This window comes from Muntiacus reevesi, chromosome 2 (assembly GCF_963930625.1).
Source record: "Muntiacus reevesi chromosome 2, mMunRee1.1, whole genome shotgun sequence".
In the NCBI taxonomy this organism is placed as follows: Eukaryota; Metazoa; Chordata; class Mammalia; order Artiodactyla; family Cervidae; genus Muntiacus; species Muntiacus reevesi.
Window position 1 is genome coordinate 198,661,937 of NC_089250.1, and position 19,287 is coordinate 198,681,223.

Below are 19,287 nucleotides of genomic sequence, written 5' to 3' on the forward strand. Positions count from 1 at the left end.
GTGATTCTTCGGCTTGAATGTTAATTACTTTTGTGTTTCATGTTCCTTTCTGCCACTTTCATCCTCATTTTCTTAGTTCAGAGTCTCAGGAACAGGTCTGGGAATAGACACCGGAGGAGCAGCTAACATCCTAGGCTCTAAGGGAATGTCTCATGGAGAGTAACTTTGCAGAGATCAGTCACATTGGGAATGAGCATCGTTATGATGATAACCTTGGTTGAGTTTTTACAGTGTACAAGGCATTCAGATCATCTGATTCTCACAGATGTGTTGTGAACTAAGTGGTTCAGAATCATGTGTGCGTGTGCTCAGTCATGTCTGACTCTTTGCGACCCTGTGGACCGCAGCCAGCCAGGTTCCTCTGTCCATGGGATTTTTCAGGCAAGAATCCTGGAGTGGGTTCCTATTTCCTCCTCCAGGGGATCTTCCTAAGCCAGGGATCAAACCCTAGTTTCCTGCATCTCATGCATTGGCAGGTGAATTCTTTACCACTGAGCCACCAGGGAAGCTCTCAAAATCATGGCCCCCAGTTTACAGATGAGGAAAGGGAGGTTCAGGAGAGGGTGAATTATCCAAGTTATAGTGAAAGCAAGAGAAAATTAACATTTGTTTGAGAACTTACTATGTCCTGAGACACTATACTAATCACTCTATATATTTTTTTTACTTTTAATTGGAGGATAACTGCTTTACAAAGTTGTGTTGGCTTCTGCAGTACAACAACATGATTCAGTCATAGGTATACACATGTCCCCTCCCTCTTGAACTTCCCTCCCACCCTCACCCCATCCCACTCCTCTAGGTGGTCCCAGAGCCCCAGGTTGAGCTTACTGTTACACAGTAACTTCCCACTAGCTATCTGTTTTACACATGGTAATGTATAGGTTTCATTGCTTCTCTCTCAATTTGTCCCATCCTCTCCTCTCCCCACTGTGTCTATAAGTCTGTTTTCTATGCCTGTGTCTCTATTCTTGCCCTGCAGATATGTTCGTCAGTACCATATTTTTCAGAATCTGTATGTGTTAATATATAATATTTGTTTTTCTGTTTCTGTTTGCAATTTCGCCTTAGCTTACACTTTATCAGAGACCATAGTAATGTCATCGCATATGCCTGAGATCATATCAACAAATTTCAGAAAAAATCCGTTACATTTACTAATATACAAATTCATTGAGCCAGTGTGGATACCCTGGGAGGTCACTCTCCCCAGGCTCTGTCCAGGTGGCGTACGGGAGCATAGGGCTCTGCCCGGTGATGTACAGTCCCTTTCCACAACGTTGGAGATGAAGCCGGGCCTTGAGTCTGCGCCTGCATATTCCTACGTCTTCTCAGAGTCCTGTGGACAATGACTGGGGAGAAAAACCATGCAGGAAACAGCTCTCTAGAGCAATCTATCCAGATCTGGTTTGCTCCGAAGTGAATTTTTTTTATTGTTTTAACCTATTTTGCTGTGCAGTTGGGTTAAGTTTTTCCCTAAAAAAAAAAAGAAAAAAAATTCATTGAATAGATTTACTAATTTTATTTTTTTAGAGATGCTCATTGCTTAATAACCACAAGGAACATCTACTGAAAACACTGGGGAAAACTTGCGCCTTTCTTATACTCTGCAAAATATTAAGAAGCATAAAAACAATCTAAGTCCACGAAAACATGTGACTCTACTCTTTTTATTTATTTTTATTTTTATTTTTATTTTTTTTGACTCTACTCTTTTTAGATCGTTCTCTCTTCAATGAGATGACAATGAACAACAATGGCAGTACATTTTGTGTTTCTCTACAGATCCAGCTCTCTCTCTATAGGTTCTCTTCCTAATTGAAAAGAGAACATGAAGACACCGTCAATTGCAGCCGATAAGAACAGTTACAACAAAAAGCGCCCTGCCTAGAGCTCTAGATAGGAAAGTGATCCAGCCAAGATTTGGGACCTATGCACAGAGCTGTGACCCAAGCCAGACACCTGAGCCCTGGTCAGGGGGCTCTGAGTGGAGCCCAGCACAGAGGGTGTCATTTATGTGTCCTTTGAATATCACTGCATTTCAAGGCCAGAAAAAACACTGGCTCTTAGCTGGCTTTTTGTGTTATCTGTGCCTCTTCCCCTCTCCGTGATGGATAACTGAGGTTTTAATATACAGCAGTGACATTCTAGTCGATGTAGGAAAGGGGCAGTCCCTGAGGGCAATCTGAACTTCTGCTTAGTATATTTACTCTTGCTGTTTTCCTTCCTCCTCATTTGTAATTCAGGAGGCTGTCTGAGAAGGGAGAGACAGCAAGGCCTCTTAGATGGATCGAAGGACTGTGAGCTGGGATACCAGGTTCTATGAAAAGGTCTGCTATTGAATTTGTTCTGCTACCTTTAGGCAAATCATTTGATAATGCTATGCTTTGGTTTCGTCCTGTGCTTGCTAAGTGTAAACAACATGTAGCTGAATATTCTGTAATTATTGGAGAGTATTTAAATGTGAGACTGATTTATTTTTCCAGGCCACCTGCTGAGGTCTGAAGTGAAAATCTGCTTCTTTGAGATGCTGGGCTTCAAACCCTCCCGACAACAGCAGCCATTGAGTTGCTGCTTCTCAGCTCATCAGGCTTTCTCTATAGTTGAGGGGCTTATCTTGTGGTCTCCTTTGTTTGCAGAAATGTAATATGTCATTCATTACCTTCATGCTGCTTTTACAGCCCCCTGCCCAACCTCCCTCACCCCCTCTAAAAAGATGAAGGCTATCTTTGGCACAGAGTTGCTTTACCTATGACACTGATCCCAAGAGACCGTGGAGAGAGATGACATGGCAAACAAACTGAATTATCTGAGCTTGCTACTCTAGTTCCTCTTTGATGGTTTGGGTCAGGACCACTAAAGGTTTGAACTAGATTTAAAAGTGCAGGCTCTTTGGGATTTTGGCAGGAAGCAGTTGGGGAGTATGCTGGAAAGAGAACACAAACTACCCTCGCCCTCTCTGCCTTTTTGGTTTGTTTGTTTGTTTGTTATAGCCTGTGTTACATTTGGCAACAAGACGTCCCTGTTAGTGAAAGGTGCCAAGCTGAGGTTCTTAGAAGCTAATAAAAATGCTTGTGGATAAGAAAGGGTTTTGTTCCTCATCAGTGGATCACCACTGACACTTTAACAATCTCTGAAGTGCACAAACGGAGTTAACAGAAAGATTTCTTTTGTTTTGAGTTAAAATAAAACGTATTACATGATGTCTAGTGCGGTTAAGTTAGAAGCATTTTCTAAACAAACCTAGCAAGGTGTTAAAGGGATAGGACCCATGAAAAGTTTGACCCATTACTTGTAGCTTTGGTGGCAGCAGGAAGAGCTTCAGACACAGGAACACAGTGTAACCTTTCAGTTTTGAAACGTTACTAGGTCTTCCTGTGCTATAAATGATCAAAGACACATCCGGGTAAATATTGCCCGCAAATCTTAGTTGGCTTGAGTACTGAATCCAACTTCCGTTTGTTAATTCAAGGAAACAAGCACGCAGGGACTCGAATTTGGGGTCTTCTTTCTTGGACAGGGTCATCAATACACCAGAACATAACTTGCAGGTGCCCCAACTGCAGAAACTTCCAACAGAGGCAGAGTTTTCGCCGATGCCTCTTAGGAACAGGTAGTCAGCAACCTGCCAGGCTTGAGGAACTGGGCGGGTAGGTGGGGAGGGGTTGGCGGTAACATTTTGCACTTAGATTTACGTCTACTTTGCGGCTCCAGCGAAGCAGGGTGTAGGTCCTTGGGGTGGAGGTCTGGCTGGTCGGCTCTAAATGTGAATAGGAAGCCATGTAGCTTGGCAATTATGTTAAAACTGGCAATCTCTGTCTCTGGTAAGGACTTCCTCTGAATGAATGTACGAAGGGGATGAGGGTCACCCCGGCGTCCATCTGCACAACCTGGAGAAAAGTCCCGCCCAGGGGTGGATGAGGGGCCCAGAGGCAAAGACTAAGGCGACGAGAGACCAGAAGAACTGCGGACACTACCTTGGAGGGACGGGGAGGCTTCAGTTACCGCCTTCGGAACGATTATCCCTGGCTTATAAGTATTTATATTAAAATCATTTCCGCCATTGTAAGGAGCCGCAACCAGTCGGGAGGCGGGGACGCGCGCCAGGCGGATGCGCGCTCCCTTTGTCCCGCCTCCCGGCCCGCGGGCTCTTTGAGCCGAGGGAACGCGCTTCGGAGAGAACGCGCCGCAGGCGTTGCGTTTGTGCTCCGGGTGGAAACTGCCTTCCGCGGCGGCGGCGTTCCGGGGGCAGAGAAGACCGGGTAGGCGGGAAGGTTGAGCGCCGCCCGCTCCTCCCCACCCCCTGCCTCGGCCCTGAAGGGGCTGGATGGGCGGCGAGTCGGGCGCGATGGCTCGAGCCTGGGCGGCGGCGGCGGCAGCGGCTGGAGGCGGCGGCGCGTCCTCCTCCTCGCCCCGGCGGTGATCGGAGCGAGCGGCCGCAGGCCCCCGATGAGACTGCTCGCGGGCTGGCTGTGCCTGAGCCTGGCGTCCGTGTGGCTGGCGCGGAGAATGTGGACCCTGCGGAGCCCGCTCACCCGCTCCCTGTACGTGAACATGACGAGCGGCCCGGGCGGGCCGGCGGCGGCCGCGGGCGGCAGGAAGGAGAACCACCAGGTACGGGGCCGAACCCGAACCCGGGCCCGGCGGGGCAGGGGCGGGGCGGCCAGCCTTCCCGCGCTCGGCCCGGCTATTGTGCGGGGCGTTGCGGCGTGAGGCACCCCCCGGGCCTCGCCCCGCCGCTCCGGCCCCTCGCAAAGTTTCCCCCCCGTCTTCTGGGCCGGGTGCCCGGTCCGCGCCCCGCAGCTCCTTTTGTTCGGCGGCTCAGGAGGAGGACGACCTCCGGTTTTCCTCCCGGGCCCCTGCGCGAGCGCCCCGGAGACCCGCATTGTTCCCGGGTCCCGGCGGGTGATTGCAGACGCTCGGCCACTTTGGCGTCCGCTCCCGGCGGCCGGCCGGAGGAACTTTCGGGCCGGTGCGTGGCGACCCATCTGGGACCCATCTGGCACCGAGGCCTGAGAACTGAATGACCCGACCAAACCCATTATCCCCAACAGCCTCTATCAGCCCAGAGTATCACGCCGAAAAGCCGGTCTCTCTTTTTGTCTGGTTGAATCTCTGAACGTACAAAGGTTCCATAAAGAAATTCAACCGTGCAGCGTGAGCCATTTAACTCTCTGGGCTCGTTCGGGTGACATTTTCCCCAAGTACTTAAAAATGTGTTTGATAAGTGGCCACTCCTTTCCTGTCGAACCTTCCCCCTCCTACTTAAGAGAGATTATCTCCTTCAAACTTTGATTTTGGTATCTGACCGGAGAGATGTGGTAACTAGAAAGGTGATGAAAGCTTTCACTGAAAGGGTTATTAGAATTGGGCAGGAGCGAATGCTTTAAAAGAGTTGCAGTTGTGCACCGTGAACGATGGCGATGTGGCTGGCTGGATAGTCTTCATTATCTTAGTTTTGTGGCACTTAAGTATGTGCACTTGCAGAATTATGAGTGAGGTCTTTCGTGTTGATTATAATGTAGTTTGCGGTTAACATGACATTGAGAAGAAAGCCTCTTGGTTTTTGAACTCTGCCGGAGTATTGGTTTATAATAGCTAGCAGTTTACAGTACATTTTGCTTTCCCAGAGAGCGGTAGCTAATTACTCCCCATCTTGTGTCTCATCATTTTCATAGTTTTCTCATTTTCATATATTACTTTTCTTATGATGCCAGGTGTTTACCCTGAAGTTGATTTCATGTGTTCTAATGAAACTATAGGAATTATCTAAGTAGATAAAACAATTCATTCAGAGAAGTAGCATTCAGTTTTTATTTAGAAAATATTTGTGGTGGGCTTTTTCTGTTTTTAAAGGAAATTATAAATGTCCATAAAATTTCTTTGTAATCCCACAACTATTGTACTAATACTTTGTTAATCACTATGATATTGTTAGGGGTGTAGGTAAACTTAGTAGGTGACCTTAACTTGTAAAACCACATTCTCTGCAATGGATTAGTCATTTTTAGAGTTGTACTGTAGTGATAATGTTCAGTTACTAAGATACATATCTCGAAGTAACATGGATAATGATGTAAAACAGTGAATAGAAATGTCATCCTTAATAGCTGGTAGAAATAAAGTTCTGGGTAGGATAAAAAGGAGGCTTATTTCCATTGACATGGAATTATAGTAGAGTCTGTTGACTGTAGATGTTTATTATAACACTTGAGATTACTGCTACTTCAGTATACTTGATGTTTTCAGTGCTCATAAAAGAAATGGACATATTATAAAAACTGAAAAACTGTTTAAGTCACTTGATTTTTATGGGGCCTAGGTAGAAATTATAGTTGCAGACACAGCTTCAGACGATGTCCTAACAATACATCTCAGAATGTCTTTTAATTGTGTACTTTTTAAAAGTTGGATCTGTCAAGTTCTAAGGAAAATTAATATTGGTTTCTAATACCTCCTTTGCTTCATTATGTTTCTAAGACACTCAAGTATGTGTAATAAGTGTGTATTTTAACCAGTTGCACATAACAATTTGGGCAGCTAGTTTCTCCAAATGAAGACTGATCTGGTGCTTTTGACTGATGAGTGGAAGGGGGAAGATTGGCTCTTTTCCTTAGAACTGTCACTCAAGACATTATTTTGAGTTGATGCATTCGCATTATGAAAATATTGTCCATGAGTAAAAGATTAAAGTGAACAAAAGAGATGTTTATGGAAACCACAGTGAAATAAATGAAATAGGAGACTGTTCTCTCTGCCCTGGCTGAGTTGATTATTTGTTATCTGCTTTGTATTCCAGGATGCTTATAAACTTTGTTGCTGTGAAGTAACTTAACTCTAAATGCTTTCCCTCCCTTCAAGTTAATAGTTCATGCTAGGTCTTCTGGTGTTCATTTGGGTATGTGGCTTCCATAGCCAGCCATCTGGTTCTTTTGCAGTTGCATGGAAGTATGGATTTGATTGAACTATACTTACAAGTTTTCCTTATGTTTGATTAAAAAATTATGGTGGTGGATTCTGTGTTTAAAAGAGCGATCTTAGGCAATGTTTGTTCATTAAAAATAGCTATTTAGTTACTGAATCCTGGAGAGGCAAGGCTCCTTTGGGCTAAAGCAGCTCTAAACCAGTCACAGCACCATTTTAATACCTTGGTTTGGTGTGCTAGTTTCACAACTGGGATTTGTGTTTCATTTTGGGAAAGTGAGAAGGAAGGGAAGGGGTTTCTCAGCACAGATGGATATGGCTTGCTGGCCAAATAGGCACCACCGACTTTTTTGTACAGACTGTAAAGTGAGGGAGAAAAATTTTTTAAGACGTTTGCTTCAGAGAAAATTTCCAGTTTTCTTAATCAGCAGCACATTCTTCATCACAGATTGAAAGCTGTGTAGTTTGACTTATTGGGAAGAAATTGAGACAGGTAGTGAGAAACTAGATACATGACTTTTTGATATTGGCTGACCTGGAACTTACAAAGAAAGTAGTAACGACAATAACTTTGAATCTAGTGTTTGAGGCGTTGCACCTGCTAGTTAATGCAACTGTTAAAGAGCTATTGAAACTTGAAAGAACTCTTAGGCCACACTAACTAGGTTCTTGATAATAAGAGTCATTCAACAGCTTCTCAATTGATGGAGTGACAAAAGAATTGTTATAGAACTCCTTGGAACCAGGCCAGGACTGTTTCTCCAGTTGATACACTGCCAGGTTTTTTAAGAGCACAGATAACATTATCTGAAATTAATAAGGCAACTTGGGGAGGGAGGTGAGAGGGAGTTTCAAAAGGGAGGGGATATATGTGTACCTATGGCTGATTCATGTTGAGGTTTGACAGAAAACAGCAAAATTGTGTAAAGCAATTATCCTTCAATAAAAAATAATTTAATAAATATATATGGTGACTTAAAATTGCAAATATGTATATATCTGAGTTTTTTCTTTTCACCTTCTTATGTAAACTCAGAAATGTGCTCTGCCATAAGCAATGATGGATTTAAGATAGAATTGAAACAATTTGGATTTTCTTTCAGATGAAAAAATACCAGTACTTGGACATCCCAGCCAGAGGTAAAGGTCGTGCTAAAGTACAGGTTCCGTCTCCTGCTCCTCACTTCCCAGTTACCTTGTGGAGGTGGACCAAAGTTAGGCATGAGTTAACAGTGCCCAGAGGGGTCAGCAGCTAGCCAGACAGATGCTGATAGATAGATTTGTGTCCTCTGAACTGCCTTTGAAAGTCCGGAGTCCTTTGCAGCTGAATACCAAAGAGATTTTGAAGAGTTTTCTTTCCTTCCTTATAACCTGTGTTGAAACCCTGAGCAAGTGTTAGCTTCAGTTTTGCAGAGTACAAGGAAGGTCTCTTCTTCAGGGTATACCAGAAGCCTTTATTATGTTCCCCTGTGAAGGTGCCCTTGGGACCCTGATACTTCCTGTAAAAGACTGTTTCAGATCCCCTGAAGCTTTGTTAAAGTCTTGGGATTATAAAATACTAACAGCTAGTGATATTTGAAATGAAGATTGCCAGTAATTTGTTTATTAAATCAAAATTGAAGTGATTTAATCTAATCTTTCCCTTCATGGAAGTAAGGGTGTCCTGTTACTCTGCACTTTCAAGGCTCCTATAAAGAGGTTGTTGGTTTAGGTTTGTGTCATTTGCAGAGAAAGAATGATTTGAATATTTACACCTGTGCTGTGCGTATATGCAAGGTGTGTGTGTGGTAGTTGCTCAGTCGTGTCTGACTCTTTGCCACCCCATGGACTGTAGCCCGCCAGGCTGCTCTGTCCATGGGATTTTCCAGGCAAGGATACTGGAGTGGGTTGCCATTCCCTTCTCCTGGGGATCTTCCTGACCTCGGGATCAAATCCGGGTCTCCTGCATTGCAAGTGGTTGCTTTACCCTCTGAACTACTAGGGAAGCCATTATACAGGGTATCAGTGTATCTGATATGCAAGACATCAGTGATTAAATGCCTGGACTGATATGATTGCATTGTAGAACTTTGAGTGTGACTTTTGAATCCTTACTGTCAAGGTCAGTGGCCTCAGGTTGGTCTCAGCACCCACTGTAGTAGCTAAGATTCTCCTGTACTCTGTTAGCGGAGCCTCTCTGGTTGCGTTTAGTGGTATTGACTATCTCAGATCTTTGGTTGCTCACTTCTTTTGAGAATGGCAGAGTGCCCAGACCTACAGTGTGGTTTTGGGCATTCTCTTGAACCTCAGTTCTCTGACTGACTTTTGTGAACCTTGACCAGGAAGGGAAAGAAAATCAAGTTATTCTGCTTCTATTAAGTGTCAGGCACTGTGTATATATATTATCTTCTCTAATCCTTAAAACAATTCTCAGAGGTAGGTGGTACATCCCCATTTTACAAACAGGCTAAGAGCGATGAAACTTGTTTAAGAGCACAGTTAGTAGATAGCAGAGTTGGAATTTTGAATCCTGCTCTGTCTGGTTTCAAGGCCCAGGCTTTCACTGCTGTTTCATGGCATCCCTCTTAGGAAGCCTTGTTGCCTGAGGGGCTGTGAAAGTACTTTGCCTTCTCAATAGCAAGCTGTACCCACTGTAGTGCAGCTCTGTGTAGACACTGAAATTATGTAACAATACAAGTTGTTTTTGCAGTTTGTGAGTAGATAAAGATGAAAACAAGTGCTTGAAGTTCTGGCCTTTATACAGTTTGTGCATGCTTTGGTCACAGTTAACATTGGTGGTGTTGGGGGGGGGGAGTCTTAACTGTGGTGTCTTTCTTGTGACACCAGCCAGTTCTCTGACACCAGCTAGGTGTTCTGTGATTCACTTCTATTTGACACTACCCGGAGTTAATAGCCCAGAGATTTAAGGGCTCCCTCCTGCAAGATTGTCCTCACTTGTGTCTCCCATGCCAGCTGCAGGTTGAGGGTCCACAGCCTACCCATGCTTCTGTCCGACTTGGTTACAAATTCTGGGGTTTCCACAATCCCCCATCAAGTTAGATAAGGATTCACAGAGCTTAGGAAAACACTTGGTTTCTGTTTACAGTTTATTATAGAGGATACAACTTGGGAACAGCCAAATGGAACAGAGGCATAGGGCAAGGGGCTGGCGGGGGAAGGTAGAGGGTGTCACAGAGCTCCCAAGCCCTGTCCAGGTAAGCCATCCTCCCAGCACGTCTGTGTGTTCAGCCACCTGGAAGCACCCAGAACCCTGTCTTTTAGGGGTTTCTGGAGGTTTCGTTACCAAGGTGTGATTGATGAACTCTTTGGCCAGTGTTGGTTAAACTCAATCTCTAGCTTCTCTCCCCTCCCTGGATGTTAGAGGTGGGACTGAAAGTTCCATCTTGCCCTCTTGGTCATCACATGACCATACACTCACTCTGGAGTTTCCCCAAGGTTTTAGGAGCTCTGTTCTGGGAACTGGGGATAAAGATCAAATATTTATTTATTATTGAACCACACTACCTAAGACACTCGCAAAGAGTCAGATACAACTGAGCAACTGAACTGACATTACCTAAAATCAGAAAGTTCATTTTCTAAAATAACTTTCTAATCCTAATTTTCCTAATGGGCTCAAGTCTTTTGTATTTTGGAAGAAAAGATTATTATATGCCATATGTCTTGACTAGTTGAGGAACTCAAAGTAATTTCAGAAAAACTTTTAACTCTGTCCCTCAGTCTGATAAGCAAATGCAATTTTATAGGAACATTGCTTTTCTACTTTAAAGGAATTGGGTAAGCCCATGTAGGGGTTCTTAAGCAATGGCGATTTTTCACCCTCAGAGAAACTTGGCAGTGTCTGGGACATTTCAGTTTGTCATGGCTGGGGGTGGGGGAGTGTTGCTGGAATCTGATGGGCGCTGGCTTGGGATGCTGCTACACATCCCACAACCCAGATCATCAAGGATTATCCGGCTCCAAATGTCAATAGTGCTGAGGTTGAGAAACGCAGGCTTAGTGTAATTCTGTTACTATCTAGATCAGATTATCTTTAGACCCATTTATCCAGCCTTAATTGGGCAGAATAGTCCAGCTTTCTTTTCTGGAATTGAATCTCACAGACAGACACACTGGAAAGAACGAAGCAAAGAGAAGCTTCTTTGAAAAAAAAACTTCTCCTAAAAAACCACATGCACCTCGAACAGGAGTTTGAACCCGTCGGGAGTGCTCAGCAGCCCGTGTGTTTGGCACTGTGAGGTGGGACGTGAAACATGCAGCGCTTTGCCAGGTGCCTGGTGTAAGGTGGGCGCTCTGTGTCTCCCTTCACTGTCTGCTGTGATGATGTAATTCTGTGGTGGGTGAGGAACTACCCACTATTTGCAAAATTGGGTTTAAACGAGACCTTGCAAAAACATTCGAGTTTTAGAAACTGTCAAAACCCAGTGACAGCTGTCTCCATGGTTATCCTTGTGTTCTCTTCAGGATTTTACTAGAAACACTAAATTCTATCTGTTAGACTGCCTGTGATTTTTTTTTAACAATAACTGTTAAATAGATGGACATTTTGTTGTTCATCTGTAACCGTACCAGCCACTGAAGTCAGTCCTTGTCCCTGACCTTTTATGGAGCTTTGTGTCTACTAGGGAAGACAGACCCCTAAACATGCAATTTATATACAGGTATTCCAGTTGAATTATTTCAAATCCTAAAAGATGATGCTGTGAAAGTGCTGCACTCAATATACCAACTAATTTGGAAAACTCAGCAGTGGCCACAGGACTGGAAAAGGTCAGTTTTCATTCTAATCCCAAAGAAAGGGAATGCCGAAGAATGCTCAAACTACTGCACAATTGGACTCATCTTGCACGCTAGTAAAGTAATGCTCAAAATTCTCCAAGCCAGGCTTCAAAGTATGTGAACTGTGAACTTCCAGATGTTCAAGCTGGATTTAGAAAAGGCAGAGGAACCAGAGATCAAATTGCCAACATCCACTGGATCATCGAAAAAGCAAGAGAGTTCCAGAAAAACATCTACTTCTGCTTTATTGACTATGCCAAAGCCTTTGACCGTGTGGATCACAACAAACTGTAAATTCTTAAAGAGGTGGGAATACCAGACCACCTGACCTGCCTTTTGAGAAATCTATATGCAGTTCAGGAAGCAACAGTTAGAACTGGACATGGAACAACAGACTGTTTCCAAATAGGGAAAGGAGTACATCAAGACTATATATTGTCACCCTGCTTATTTAACTGATATGCAGAGTACGTCATGTGAAATGCTGGGCTGGATGAAGCGCAAGCTGGAATCAAGATTGCTGGGAGAAATATCAATAACCGCAGATATGCATATGACACCACCCTTATGGCAGAAAGCAAAGAAGAACTAAAGAGCCTCTTGATGAAAGTGAAAGAGGAGAGTGAAAAAGTTGGATTAAAACTCAACATTCAGAAAACTAAGATCATGGCATCTGGTCCCATCACTTCGTGGGAAATAGATGGGGAAACAGTAGAAACAATGGCAGACTTTTATTTTGGGCTCTTGAGAGTCCTTGGACTGCAAGGAGATCCAACCAGTTCATCCTAAAGGAGATCAATTCTGAGTTTTCATTGGAAGGACTGATGCTGAAGCTGAAACTCCAGTACCTTAGCCACCTGAAGTGAAGAGCTGACTCATTTGAAAAGACCCTGATGCTGGGAAAGATTGAGGGCGGGAGGAGAAGGGGGCGATAGAGGGTGAGATGGTTGGATGGCATCACCAACTCAATGAATATGAGTTTGAGTAAACTCCAGAAGTTGGTGATGGACAGGGAGTTCTGGTGTGCTGCAGTCTATGGGGTTGCAAAGAGTCAGACACGACTGAGTGACTGAAATGAACTGAACTGATTCAGGTCAGTGGTTATAAATGTTACTGAGGAGACATGAGACTTGAGAGAGTATTAGAACAGGGGATCCATCCTAGTCTGGAAGTTCAAGGGAAATATTTAGGCTTTGGTCATTTGGGGGTAGTGGGAAATGTAGGAGCCAGGAAATACCAGGTGAAACAGCTTTGGGAAATGAACCTTACAGAAAAAGAAAGAAGGGTACAGTGTTGTGACATACTGACTGACTGGTTGTTACGGGTTGATAGGGAGTGTCATGAGGTGAGGCTGTGGATACAGAATGGACAAATCTTGTAGGGCCTCGTAAGCCATATTAAGTATTTTGAATATTATTTTAAGATAACTTCTGTGAAGCGGGGTTGTGACATGATAAGATTTACATTTAAAAATTTACAGTTTCGAAGAAATATGCTTAGTTCCTTAAATTTTCAAACCATTTTTAGTTTCTGGAAGATCAAAATGCCACCTACATTTTGATGTTTGTGTGTTTTTTTAAAAAAGTTTTATCAAGATATAATTCATGACTGTAAAATTCATCTTTTGAAGTGTACAGTGGTTAGTAGTAGACTTCACAAAGTTGTACCGCCATCACCACTGTCTTAATTTTAGAATATTTTCATCACTTGATAACGAAATCCCATATTCATTATCATGAAGACACTCCCCATTGTCTCCTCTCCCCAAAGCCTTGGCAACCACGATCTACTTTCTGTCTCTGAATCTGCCCATTCTGGACAGTTTGTGTAAATGAAATCATGTAATCTGTGGCCTTTTGTGACTGGCTTGTTTCATTTAACATAATATTCATAGTTCAAATCTCAGGAATCAGTGCCTCATTCCTTTCTGTGTTTGATTGATATTCTGTTGTATGGATCAATTACATCTTGTTTATCCATTCATCAGTTGATGGACATTGGAATTGTTCCACTTTTTGGTAATTATGAATAATGCTGCCGTGGAATTGACATTTGTTTCATACAAATTGTCAGGAGGAACATGTATTTCAACCTTCATCTTTAAAGAGAAGGGCATTACTCCTTTTTATTCTGTAGCATATTTTGATCAGTAAGCATTTTCTTTTCTGAAAGATTTGTCTGGCAGTAAAGGTTCAACCACATGTGTTAATATTGATGAATTGAGAGAAATGATGTTAAAAACTTGAGACTTTTTTGGGGGGAGGGGAGCATTTGTAAGCATTATTTGCAGTTAATGGTGCCAGTTCTTGCTTAGTTCTGGAAGTCAGAGTCCGTTATTGTTCTGGTTGTCCATTTACAAGTGGGTGCCAAGGAATTTTTAGCTCCTCTGTTCCACATGAATGACTTCTTGTCTGCAGTAATAGAATGTACCTGATTGCCTATTACCCAGGTGATGGGTTTCATCCTGATTAGTCATTTCAGAGAATTAAGAGGAAATAAAAGTTAGAATGGCTTCAGTGTTACAGTTTAGAATGTGAACCAGGAGGTCAGGAGTGTAATAAAAAATGGTTTATGACCTGCACTGAGGCGTAACTTCAGGCACAATGAGTATTAGGAATTAGTTAATGGTTAAGCACGAACATCTTCAGACCAAGATAAAAAATGTAGGCAGTGAATGTAGGAAGCTTCATAGCTTGTCATATAGTGGGAAAAATAAAAGAGTATCAAGTTCAAGCAGTCTTGGTAAAAGTGTTAAATGGTAAATTAACACAAAACCATCAGCAATTTGAAAGATTTGGTTTATCAAGTCAGGGCACAGAGTTTGTAAAAAATATTAGTTAATCTTTGAAACGATAATGTGCTTGTTTGGTTATAACAGCGTTAGTGTTGGGAATGTTACTCAAGATTTCTTCCAATATTTAGCAAGCTTAGGATGACTGTAAAATTGGTCCATCAGTTATGTAAGCAGTTACGGGAAACCTACTGCTGGTGAATGGTCATACTTGTCAGGCTAAGCAGGTTACTTTTGTCTCTTCATTGGGGGAAATTGTTTCTTAGTTGACAACAGATTAATAGTAACTGATCGATCTACTCTGCAGTTTGATCATATACTTAATGGACTGACTTTTTATTTATCAGGCTGTGTTAACTAGTGGACTGACTTTTATTTATCAGTCTGTGTTAGAGGACCCTTATCTCACTGCTATTATTATAGGAGTCTCGTGTCTGGCCCCGTATTGAGGATAAGCCTGCATTAACTTGTTTAATCCTCAGAATAACCTACCAGGATAGACAGAAACCAGTGATGAATTTACAGAGTCGCAGAGATTTAAGTGATTCTTTGAGCTCCCACACAGGAATGGCTGAGCCAGGACTTGATGGTGGGCTCACTCTGAAGCTGCTGCACCCCACAGGCTGCTTCCCCCCTTGGTGTACTAACTCTGAGTGAAAATGAGAAACATTTATCACACAAGGTCACACTTTAGCCACAATTGAGGTCCTTGAATTTTGTTCTAAAAAGTATGTTCTGGGTATTGCCTGTTCCTGGCAGTCTGCTTCTTAGCATGTTATTACTTTGTCGTCTTATTGTTTGCATATGACCTTAAGTAAGATCTTAACCTTTCTCAAGCACATTTGGCTCCTGTCTGTTAGAGTGTTAAATGATCTGGTAAAGCACACCAGTATTTCTACAGGTCTCTTTGTAGCCCACAATAAAAAGGGTAGCTAAATCTGGCCACTGGAATTTTTTTTTAGTTATTTAATGTACTTATTTGGCTGCACGAGGTCATAGTTGCAGCCCTCGGCATCTTGAATCTTCATAGCATCATGAGAACTCTCAGATGTAGCATGTGGGATCTAGTTGCCTGACCAGGATCGAACCAGGACCCCCCTGCTTTGGGAACATGGAGTCTTATCCACTGGATCACAGGGAAGTCCCTGGTCGCTAGAATATTAAATCCTGCTACTTATTGGTTTGTTTGGTGACTTCGAGTTAAATCACTGCATTGAGTGTTTTTAGATAAAAAACACGGTTAATGTTGGTAGTTACTGCCTTCTTGCATTGAATCTCCGTGAAGGAGAGGCCACCAGAGCTCTCCTCATCTCGGGGTACAGCAGGGCATAGTGCTAAAAGTTTTGAGCCAGGAGTCAGTGCACTTGCCTGGCTCTGTCACCTACCAAGCTGCATGACTCGCAAGCCTCTTCACCCTTCCTCCACTCTCTTACCTGCCCTGAAGGTAATGAGGGTTAAACCAGAAACTAGGTAGGAGGAAGTATTTTATACCTTATAGGGGTCATATAAGAGTTGATTATTCTCAAAGTGCCATGAGATTTATGGTATTTGGAAGTCTTTGATTCAATTTAGTCTTCTGTTTTTCGTTTTTTGATTTTTTAGGTGATGCTTCAGTTCTATGTTTTCATTTTTCTTATTCTTCTTTCTTTTTAGTGGTATGTGTGCAACAGAGAGAAATTATGCGAGTCACTCCAGGCCGTCTTTGTTCAGAGTTACCTTGATCAAGGAACACAGATCTTCTTAAACAACAGCATTGAGAAATCAGGCTGGCTATTTATCCAATTATATCACTCTTTCGTGTCATCTGTTTTTAGCCTGTTTATGTCTAGAACATCTATCAATGGGTAAGTGAATCTTGGATAATTTTTTCTTTATCTTTAGGTCTAGGAAAAAGAAAAGTTACCTCGTTGAGATGTTGACCATCTCCACAGCTGCAGCACTTGCAGTCAGAATCCTTGGCCCTGTGTCTCAGCCTCGGCAGGTTGCTTTTAAAATTCCCTATAACTTGATAAACAGCCTCATTGTTCTGTATTTCTGTGATGGGAGTTACAGTGCTTCCTAACTTTGATATGCACAGAAATCATCTGGGCATCTGGTTAAAGTACAGAGTCTGACTCAGTAGGTTTTTAACCCATTCCCAGGTAATGCCTATCCTGCTGCTGATCTATTAGAGAGGAACAGGATACGTGGAACCAAGCTATAGGTCAAAGAGTTGAGATCTTTGCCATAAGCACACTTCCCAGAAGCAGGTGTTCTGGGGAAGGATCTAATTTACTTCAGCCCAGCAGTAAACGGTGGCTTGTTCGAGTGACGGATTCTCCCTCAGTTCTTATGTAATGTCTAGACTCACCAGAATTTTGTAAACTTGTGAAATTCCCTATCCCTCGAGTGGTTTGCTCACCTAAATCTATGGAAAACACTGTAGGAATATTTTTATCCTTTCTCATCCAACTTTTCAAACCCCAAAGCCTAAGAATCCAGAACTCCAAAGAGAGTTTTTTGTAGCAGGCTCAGTGCTTGAAAAGCCTGTTGGACCACTTACAGCTACTGGCTGGGTCCACTTTCTCTTCTCTTCAGGTTTGGAGCCAGCTTCTACTGAATGCCTTGTCTGGCTCCCAGTCTGTCATCTGGTCCTTAAATATGTTTTCAGGCACCATGAGCCATTTCTCAAGATTTCTTACTTAACTTTCTTCATTGTTTATATGAAGTTGCCTTAAATTGACTTCAGCAAACAGTTGTTATTTTTGTGTTGGTAGTTGAATTTATACAACTTGGTCTGCCATTTTGTTTCTAAAATTCACTGCATTGAATTTCTGTTCTATACCTTTTTTGTTGGGGGAGAGGACCAGGCTAGTCACCACAGCAGTGATTTTTAGCCTTTTTGGGGTTCTGTACCTCTTTGAAAGTGATATAAGGTAGAAATTCTCTGTTCAAATAGTCCTTACATTCAACATTTTGTATATAATTTGGGGAGATTTCAAACTCTGACCCTTCCTCCTACCTCTCCCCCTGTTGGCCCCTGGTTAAAATTCTCTGCTCTGGGATTTCACATTTTGGTCAGAGGGGCAATACTAAGTCCCCTTTGGCTTCCCTCATCTACAGTTGTTCTGCTTTTCTTTTTTAAATAACCCCCATCCTCACCCCTTCCATCCACCCTCAATGCCCCCTCCCGCAATAGAACAAAAATATCTCCTGCCCTGTAGCCTGTTCTCAGCTGAAAGCTTAGTTTTGAGCCCATTGGTACTTTCTCTCCATGGCGGTGGTAGCTTGTTACCATGAGTGGCTATCTCTTACAGAAATAATTATTGTGGTAACCTTCTTGAGTTAAAAAGTAAGATACATATTGGACTTCCTTTATGTGGGAAAGGGGAAAACCAAGAAAGGAGAGACTTGATAGCTGTGTTCTTTTATAAAGATGTTTGTAAGGAGGTATACCTCCTCTGTGGGCTTCCCTGATGGCTCAGTGGTAGAGAATCCACCTGCAAGACAGGAGACACAGGGGACATGGTATTCGATGCCTGGGTCAGGAAGATCTCCTAAGGCAGAAAATGGCAGCGACTCCAGTATTTCTGCCTGGGAAGTCCATGGACAGAGGAGTCTGGTTGGCTACAATCCATGGGGTCACAAGAGTCAGACATAACTGAGCCTGTGGATGGGGGTGGGGTGGGGGTGGGAGTGGGGAGGGAGGCATGCTTCCTCTGTAGATTCCAATTCTAGAGAGAATGTAGGCCAGAGAATACTTCCTCTGTAGATTCCAAATCTAGAGAGAATTTAGGCCAGAGAATCTAGAATGGTTATCTCTCTCTCTCTCTCTCTCTCACACACACACTCTCTCACATACACACACACACACACACACACACACGCACACAGCACGCATACATGGACATCACCAACTTTGGTACTTAAGGAGAATTTAGGCCAGAGAATCTAGAATGGTTATATCTCTCTCTCTCTCTCTCACACACACACACTCTCTCTCTCTCACACACACACACACACACACGCACACACACACACGCACGCATACATGGACATCACCAACTTTGGTACTTAAGGAGAATTTAGGCCAGAGAATCTAGAATGGTTATCTCTCTCTCTCTCTCTCTCTCACACACACACTCTCTCTCTCTCTCTCTCTCTCTCTCTCACACACACACACACACACACACACACACACACACACACACGCATACATGGACATCACTAACTTTGGGACTTAAGGAGAATTTAGGCCAGAGAATCTAGAATGGTTCTCTCTCTCTCTCTGTCTCTCTGTCTCTCTGTCTCTCTCTCTCTCTCACACATACGCACACGCACACACGGACATCACTAACTTTGGGACTTAAGGACAAATTAGAGAGCTGTGCCTTTCCATGGTATGTGTTTGCCAGAAACCTGTATTGAGCAAAGTCATTGTCTTGGCATTCCTTGCCCGCTGAGTGACCATAGCACCCTCCAATCTTTGTGGCCACCCAAACCCTCCCCACTTACCCCCAGTGCTCCCTAGAGGGCAGAGGTCATTTGGGCTCAATGAAGTTAGATTTTTTTTTTGTTGTGAGGTTTTGTTTAAATCTTTTGGTGTAGCCTCTGTTGCTCATGATCTTTGGATATAGGACAATGCTTCTTTCTCTGTTGCCCTTTCGACATGAGCTTTGACCTCAGGTGACCTCTAGCTCTAGAATTTTATGATTATCATATCATGGGTCCTTAGATTCCAAAAAATACGGCTAGGGAAGCGTGTTATTTTATAATTGGGAAAGCTTAAGCCATGTAACTGTTTGGCAGTTTAC

General features: G+C 43.2%; 1 protein-coding gene and 1 non-coding gene across 4 annotated transcripts in view; both read left to right on the plus strand.

Moving 5' to 3' along the window:
- The first annotated feature begins 1,178 nt into the window (after positions 1-1,178).
- LOC136162188 (small nucleolar RNA SNORA73 family) lies at positions 1,179-1,382 on the plus strand. Its single transcript, XR_010662010.1, has one exon. It is a non-coding gene; the product is annotated as a small nucleolar RNA SNORA73 family (small nucleolar RNA).
- Positions 1,383-2,246: 864 nt separating this feature from the next.
- The window catches only part of METTL9 (methyltransferase 9, His-X-His N1(pi)-histidine), a 50,023-nt gene continuing 32,982 nt past the window's right edge, over positions 2,247-19,287 (plus strand). The window contains exons 1-2 of one of the 3 annotated variants that reach the window (XM_065924485.1): positions 2,247-2,330; positions 16,148-16,338. In XM_065924485.1, the coding sequence (XP_065780557.1) occupies positions 2,286-2,330; positions 16,148-16,338 (236 nt within the window). In that variant the 5' untranslated portion in view covers positions 2,247-2,285. Of the gene's footprint in view, positions 2,331-4,242; positions 4,615-16,147; positions 16,339-19,287 lie in introns of those variants that run through there. The other 2 variants (XM_065924484.1, XM_065924483.1) reach the window with 2 other exon arrangements.